At 43.2% G+C, this 8,021-nt stretch overlaps 2 protein-coding genes across 2 annotated transcripts; one reads left to right on the forward strand and one right to left on the reverse strand.

The window, feature by feature from the left end:
- Positions 1 to 544: 544 nt before the first annotated feature.
- On the reverse strand, positions 545 to 2,129 carry LOC128437332 (transcription factor IIIA). Its single transcript, XM_053419440.1, has one exon. It carries the CDS (start codon positions 1,980 to 1,982, stop codon positions 900 to 902), a length of 1,083 nt encoding a protein of 360 aa, XP_053275415.1. The 5' UTR covers positions 1,983 to 2,129; the 3' UTR covers positions 545 to 899.
- yju2b (YJU2 splicing factor homolog B) lies at positions 2,102 to 7,080 on the forward strand. Its single transcript, XM_053419439.1, has 10 exons — positions 2,102 to 2,203; positions 3,370 to 3,416; positions 3,540 to 3,593; positions 3,687 to 3,769; positions 4,180 to 4,235; positions 4,320 to 4,380; positions 4,528 to 4,670; positions 4,911 to 5,083; positions 5,307 to 5,445; positions 5,791 to 7,080. Exons 2-10 carry the CDS (start codon positions 3,414 to 3,416, stop codon positions 6,228 to 6,230), a joined length of 1,152 nt encoding a protein of 383 aa, XP_053275414.1. The 5' UTR covers positions 2,102 to 2,203; positions 3,370 to 3,413; the 3' UTR covers positions 6,231 to 7,080.
- Positions 7,081 to 8,021: the final 941 nt, after the last annotated feature.

Raw genomic sequence — 8,021 nt, forward strand, 5'->3', positions numbered from 1 at the left:
ACATGTTCACATTTTAACAAAACAGCTATAACACTGGTAAACGTGATAATGGTCACTATAATGATGTACAATTTTCACACCTATTCATCTCTATGGTCTGTGTGGTTGATTCTTCAGATACACTCAGTTTCTTACACAATCTTGTCCTGATACTACTGATAAGTTTACCTCAACAAGTTTTGAGACATTGTTAAGATTAACGTAGATGTTTGAATTGATCTGCCTGTCAAACCAGATCCTTTTCTTTGCTCTTTCATTCACATGCAAACATGGAAAAAGCTTTTACGTTGTTTAAACACTGAACATAAATACAACACGTTGTCTACAGCGCCGTGTTTTTACCAAACTCCAACTTCACATCAACACAGAGAAATTGAAACTACTTCATAACTCGGGAGGAACCTCCGGAGTAAATACACAAGTTGTTTACAGCTCCGATGATGAATAAATCTATTTTCTCTTAGAGACTTTTCCGCAGGGCACTACAGGATATTACATTTGGGATGACCGATCTATAAAGACCATATAAAAAAAGGGAAACTCGTTCCATTCACAGGATTTATTTAAACACTGTTATTCCGGGAAGTTCTGGCAATTTGTATACAAAATATATTCTTAAATACAAATGACGGATATATTGATGTTATGAATTAACGTTCATAGAGAGAGAAACAACAGTTTCCACCACAGAGAGGGACGGATCACCTGGACCAGACACATTCCTGCATGAAGACCTCAGGTTTATACTCAATTCATTTTTTTTTTTTTAAAGAACATTCACAGAAGTACTTGTACACAAACACTCATACAGAAACGCAGACACTCATCAAGCCCAATACAACGAGTAAAAAATTACATTACAAAAGTTCTTGTTCACATTCTGCTGTGAACTCCAAAGTCTACACTGATAAAGGAGAGGTGAGGGCCCTGGTGAGTCCATGTGTGTCCACCCCAGCCGGGCTGTACAGCAGGGACGCGTCCTGCAGGAGGGACACCAGCTCCACGGGGCCGGGCGGATCACAGCTCTTCTCAGCTGACCCTCTGGAGCCCGACTCAGGCTCCTGAAGCTTCTTCGCTTCTGCGTGACCACTCAACTTGGAAGCGAGAGATCTCCTGGGTTTGGATTTCCTCGGCTTCTTCAGCTTCCTCCTCTCCGGGTCGTGTGCGACGCTGTGGCGCTGGAGACTCTGCTTCATGACGAAGGTCTTCCCGCAGCCCGGGTGGGGGCAGGCGAAGGGCTGCAGCTCCTCGTGGAAGGAGTTGATGTGGCTCTGCAGGTTGAAGATCTTGGTGAAGGACCTGCCACAGCCGTCCCTGGGGCACTTGAAGACGAGCCGCACGTCAGAGTGGACCCGCTGATGCTGCTGCAGGAACCACGAGTCCCTGAACACCTTGCTGCACTGCTCACACCTCAGGGCGGGCCGGTGCTGCTCCTTCCGGTGCTTCAGGTGCTCGGTCCAGGTCTTGGCCCGGAACCTGCAGTCCTCCTCCTCGCAGGCGTAACCCCTGTGCACCTTCTCGTGGCGCTTCAGCTTGCTGGGGAAGGTGAATCGCATGTGGCAGCCTTCATACGTGCACTGGTAGGGGGGCAGCTGCGTGTGCTGCTCACACTCGTGGGACTTCAGCTGCTTGTTCTTCCTGAACTCGAGCCCGCAGCCCTCGAACCTGCACGGGTAGGTCCTCTGCTCCTGGCTGTGCACGCGGCTCGTGTGCCTGGTGAGGTTGCAGTTGGTGGTGAAGGCCTGGCAGCAGCCGGGCACCGGGCAGGGGAAGGGCCGGTCCCCGCTGTGGCTGAGCTGGTGCCGCTGCAGGTGGTGCTGGGTGCAGAAGGACTTCCCGCAGCCGTCCCGCGCGCACGCGTACGGCCTCACCCCCGTGTGCTTACACATGTGCGCGTCCAGCTTCCACTGCTTGTTGTAGGCGGCGGCGCAGGCGGGGAACGAGCAGATGAAGCGTTTGTGCGGTTGCGGGTTCGATTCCATGTCAGCGGCAGTGACAGATGACAGATAATCAATAACAGATCAGATCGATGTGTTTCTTTTCCTTCTGTCGCGTGACGCTTCCGCTCCCCGCACGTCGTCCTTCTGACGCCGGCACTTCCTGCTTCAACCTCACCCGAGTTCCGGAACGTAAATATGACGCCTTATTACCCATCAGCCCTTGCGTGTGGTTGTTAGCAGTTTGTGCAGCTTCAGGAGAATTCGTAAGATTTTTGCTTTACTAATTTTTTTTACCAAAAAAATAAAAATGGACAGTCGCGTGTTTGTGTTGAATTAACAGATCGTGTCGTGTCGCGTCTACACGCACGAGCACGAGGCTAACGTTAGAGCGCGAGCCAGCTCCTGCTAATGCTAGCTCGCTATGCTAGCTCCGATGAAACACTGAATTTGTAAAAGAAAACGTGAAACTGAGTCAGCGCTTAAGATCAATGAACACTTTACTCACCCGCTACACGTTAGAGAATTCAACTACGTGTTCGTTAGCTACAGAAAACTAATGTGGTTGTTGTGAGGGGATCGAAAGACAGACAGATAGATAGATAGATAGATAGATAGATAGATAGATAGATAGATAAACACACAGACAGGTAGAGTCTGATTAATAGATAGACAGACTGCTAGATAAATAGATAGACAGGTAGAGAGACAGATAGACAGGTAGATAAATAGATAGACAGACAGATAGGTAGAGAGTCAGATAAATAGAGAGACAGATAGACAGGTAGATAAATAGATAGACAGACAGATAGGTAGAGAGTCAGATAAATAGAGAGACAGATAGACAGGTAGATAAATAGATAGACAGACAGACAGGTAGAGTCAGATAAATAGATAGATAGATAGATAGACAGACAGACAGGTAGAGTCAGATAAATAGATAGACAGACAGACAGGTAGAGTCAGATAAATAGATAAATAGAGAGACAGACAGACAGGTAGAGTCAGATAAATAGATAGACAGACAGACAGGTAGAGTCAGATAAATAGATAGACAGACAGATGGGTAGAGAGTCAGATAGACAGACAGACAGGTAGATAAGTAGATAGACAGGTAGAGAGTCAGATAAATAGACAGACACACAGATGGGTAGAGAGTCAGATAGACAGACAGACAGGTGGATAAATAGACAGGTAGACTGATATTTACAATACAATATTTGAAGTATAAGCTGATTAAAAGTAACCAAGACCGGGTATTGGAGCCAAATATAAATACAGATTTAAAGATATATAACTGAACAATGACCATTCTTGGCTGGAGCGACTGCAGTGAAACCTGATCTACTCCTGGAGATCATACAATAATGTTTGACTCTTGGAATGTTTCAGTATGTGTTCAGTGACTCGACTTCTTTTTATCTGCCGACAGAAACGTGAATCCATCTCTTCTGGTGCGGACACACAGGCGTCACCATGGTGAGCCACGATCTCCACGTGCTTCTGTCAAGATTTAATGATTCATAAGGATTCATGAGTAAATACTCAACTTCTACTCTTCACTAACAAATACTGCTGCTTTTCTTTCTTGTCCTTTTAAAGGGTGAGAGAAAAGGAACAAACAAATACTACCCTCCAGATTTCAACCCGGCCAAGGTGTGTATGATCATACAGTAACACAGTGTGTGTCTGTGTCGTTAATTTAACTTTGTGTGTCGATACTGATTGTCCACCATTCTTTGACTTTAGCATGGATCCCTCAACGGCTACCATAACACCCATGCTCTCAGGGAGAGGGCCAGGAAGCTGTCCCAGGGCATTCTCATCATCAGGTTAGTACACACATATATACAGATAAAGTTTTGTCACATGCACACATAGATGTACTTATAAAACAAATATACGGCTATCAGTTTTGTTAGTGTTTATTATCTTCAGAGGACTTATTTAAAAATAATTTACTGGTACAAAATCTACTGTGCAATTGAACCTTCAGGTGATTCTTTAGAACCATCAATATCTATGTTGTTGATAAAAGGAAATTTAGACTGATGAGATAAGTGTGTATTTCTTCTATTTCTACTAAACATAAGTACACGAAACTTCAATTAATCTCCATCCTTAGTTTTATTTATTATTAAGCAAATAATGTCAGACTTTAAAAGATAAAGACAGGAAGTAAAGTCACTTTACATCTTTATCAGCGTTGTCGTCTATACCAAACACAACTGTGTTCTTTTAGGTTTGAGATGCCCTACAACATCTGGTGTGATGGCTGCAAAAATCACATTGGCATGGGTGAGTGTGGAGACAGATATTATTGTGTTGCTTAGTATCACCAACTGTCTTCATATCCATAACCCTGATGTTGTGTTGGTACAGGGGTCCGTTACAATGCAGAGAAGAAGAAAGTGGGGAACTACTACACCACGCCAATCTACAGGTAACCACAGGCAGACTGGGTCGCCTGCTGAATCATGTGTTAAGCTCCAGTTATGCTTCAGTCTACAAAACCTCGTTAAACATCAGAAAATCATAATAAACCTCTCTGCCAAAGGGACTGAACAACTTTTGTTGTTTACAAATCCAGGTTCAGGATGAAGTGCCACCTGTGTGTAAACTACATTGAGATGCAGACCGACCCGGCGACCTGCGACTACCTGATAGTGGCCGGAGCAAACCGGAAGGAGGAGCGCTGGGACATGGCAGAAAATGAGCAGATCCTCACCACAGGTCAGGGATTCATGTTATGTATCAATTTAAAACTCATATAACTGTTTCTTGAACCATTCTAGCCATTCTAAATCTATGTCTGTAGGTTTATTTCTATACTTATGATCGTGGGGCTGCAGATTTTAAGACTTTTCTTTTGAGGGATGATACTGTTTTCAAAAGGACACAGCCTTCCTGCTTCTCTTTCCCCTGCTCGTTCTCTGCACCTCATCCTTTTCTCTCTCGTGTTTCACTGTGCAGAGCGAGCAGAGAAGGAGAAGCTGGAGACAGATGCTATGTTCAAGCTGGATCACGGTGGAAAAGACAAAGAGAAGCTGAAAAAGGCTCTGCCCTCCCTGTCTGAGATCCAGGACCACCAGTCTGGCTGGAAGGACGACTTCCAGCTCAACAGCACCCTCCGCACCAAGTTCAGAGTAAGATACTTCTAATGTTAATCCTGTGAACATATGGAGAAGTTCACTTAAAGATTATCTGTCCTTTTCATTCCTGTCACACAACAAAGAACCCCCAGAAATGTAATAATAACATTAACAACCATAAAATGAGTCAAAGCAGGACTTGATATATATCGATGTTCCGCCAGTAAGATTGTGTTGTGTCACTTGACTCATGTCTCGGCTCTAAATGTTGTTGCAGACCCAGAAGAAAGTAATAGCCGAGCAGGAGGAGAAGGACAATGCTGTGAGGATGAGGACAAATCTGTCCATCCCACTGCTGCCAGAGAAGGAGGAGGACAAGAAGCTGGCAGCTCTACTCACCTACCAGGCCCCCGACTGTGAGCAACACACACTTTGGTTAAACAAGCTTCTCGTGACTTATTCTCTTATTGCCCGGTGGGGAAATGTCCACACCCCATGAATCCCTAAATTCAACTCACAACAAATGTCAGATATAAGTCCTCTGTAATTTTTGCATAATCCTGCTGACTATCAAATAAACAAATAGAAGGAAAACATAACAACACACATTAGATTTACTTCATGTAAACAGAAAGACATCCTCTATCAGCACAAAGAAACAGATCAAAGTCCTCGTTGTCCCATGGCCTAGTTTACCACATGCAATTTCACTGAGCAAACCTTGAATCATACTTAATGGAACTCTTTTCTGTCCCTATCAGCCTATGAGGACAAGAAGCACATCAAGCGGAAAGAGATCTGCTCCCGTTCATGGTTCAACTCCACCACCACCACACCAGGGACGGCTTCAGGCAGTCTGATCCAGAAGCTGGTCCTGCAGGGGAGAGAGGCAAAGGTGGCCAAAGCCCTCAGCTCCCCCCCCGGCCAGCTGATCCGAAAACACTCGGGAGGATTTAGCATCAAAACAGAACCCCGTTCCACCGTCAGCCGCAGGAGGTCAGACCCTAATGTCAACTTGTGTGTCGGTGAGGTCGCTCAGACAAAGTGTGAGCACCCAGATGCAGATGTTAGACCCACACAGGAAGTGGACGGAGGACTGATGAAAGCAGAGGACTCTGAGAACGAGAAGGACAGAAGCCGAGGACCAAACACATCCCTGGTGGCCGACTACAGCGACTCAGATTCAGACCCTGGACAATGAGGCTGCTCCTCGTGGAAGTGTGCAACAGGACAATGGAGGCCACATCGTTTTATTTTTTGATTAATTTATATTTTCACTTTCACTCGTCAGTCTGGTTTTACAGTACGGACACATATTCTTAACGAAACATCTGGAATCAAAATGTCTTTTTAAGCATAAAACGGTTTTCAAAATGTTCAAGTGTCATGTGACATTTAAGTTTCTTCGAAATGTTTAAGGTGTTTTTTTGCAGAGATTCTCAATTAAAACAAGATAAGAAATATTCCAGGTTTACCCTCATGTATGTCCCTTGGAATAATTTGACTGTTAGTTTACACTTGCACTGTATTGTACGACAGAATGACACCAGAGAAATGTCCTAGAAAGATATTATAGATGTACTAGTTTCTTATATTTTCACTATGTCAGAACAGAATACTCATATCACTATAATCCTAATAGATGAATCTGGAAAGCTTTTACGGACCCCAGTTTTATCTGACCCATGTTTCCCAAAATCAGCTTAAAATATCTATTTAATCAAATCTGTGAAACCTCGTTATTGTCTTTCAGAAATCATTCTATTTTTTGTCAATCTCTGATATTTGTTGGGGATTCTCTATCTTCAGCACCACTAACACATGACCATTCATCTCATTGGTATTCCAGTAAACAGAGGTCATTTTTAGAGAAAATACATTTTTCATAGAGTTTTAAAAGAGGAGTTGAGGAGTCTGTCTGATTACAGATCCATATCCACAAAGATCCTGCACGTTGATGTGAGAGATGTGGAGCTTTTCTTGATTCATTTTTTAGTCAAACTCCCAGAGAAGCTTACAAACTATCTAATAACCTTTCATAAACCATAATATATCTCTATCTCACTGAATAAATCACATACAAACCAAAGAGGAAGTGGATGGAGGACTGATGAACGCAGAGGACTCTGAGAACGAGAAGGACAGAAGCCGAGGACCAGTCACGTCCCTGGTGGCCGACTACAGCGATTCAGATTCAGACCCTGGACAATGAGGCTGCTCCTCACGGAAGTGTTCAACAGGACAATGGAGGCCACATCGTGTTATGATATAATTTATAATGTCACTTGGTTCAACTCTGGTCATACAGTAAGGACATCTTTTACAAAATGTATTTTTAAGCATAAAAGGGTTTTCAAAGTGTCATGTGATCTAAATGTTAATTGAACGAAAGATACCTGGAAATCGTTGTTTTCCTTTTTATGTGCTTTGTATTCTTCACATCAGCTGTTTACTCCAACCTCCAGTGGTGAAAAGCAGATTTTGAATTTCAGAAATCATTCAGTAAGAACGTCAAATCAAAAAGTCATGTTCGAGTAATGATTTTAGGACAATATCCCATCTCAGATTTATTTTCAGCAACACAAACGAATGTCCATTCTTCTCTCTGGTATTCCTGTGAAAACAAAAGTTAAAAGCCATTTTAGAAAACTGCATTTTTCAAAGAGTTTCAAAAGAGGATGCTGAGGTGACTGATCAACAGAAGGAGGGGGTTGCACGTCAGATATTCCCAAAATATTTCATAAAGTAAAAAGGTCTGAACTCAAGATTCAAAGGAAGCTAGAGCGAAAGAGTGTCTGAGCTCGAGAGTTTTAAAGTGTGGGGACTTTCACACATATATGATAGAGGATGAAAATACAGTGTTATATATGAGTTAAAAACGCTTAAACGATAAGATTGATCACCGTGGAGGAAAATCAACACGACCAGGAAGTAGCAGCGCAAATGGAAAATGTAATAAGAATAAAAATATGAATAAAGATATGTTAGAAAT

This window comes from Pleuronectes platessa, chromosome 3 (genome assembly GCF_947347685.1).
Source record: "Pleuronectes platessa chromosome 3, fPlePla1.1, whole genome shotgun sequence".
NCBI lineage: Eukaryota > Metazoa > Chordata > Actinopteri > Pleuronectiformes > Pleuronectidae > Pleuronectes > Pleuronectes platessa.

Coding starts and splice junctions, on each gene's coding strand:
- yju2b (XM_053419439.1), top strand. Junction 4,381..4,527: donor TACACCACGCCAATCTACAG/GTAACCACAGGC, acceptor TTACAAATCCAG/GTTCAGGATGAAGTGCCACC. Junction 4,671..4,910: donor TGAGCAGATCCTCACCACAG/GTCAGGGATTCA, acceptor TTCACTGTGCAG/AGCGAGCAGAGAAGGAGAAG.
- LOC128437332 (XM_053419440.1), bottom strand. CDS start 1,982: ATGGAATCGAACCCGCAACCGCACAAACGCTTCATCTGCTCGTTCCCC.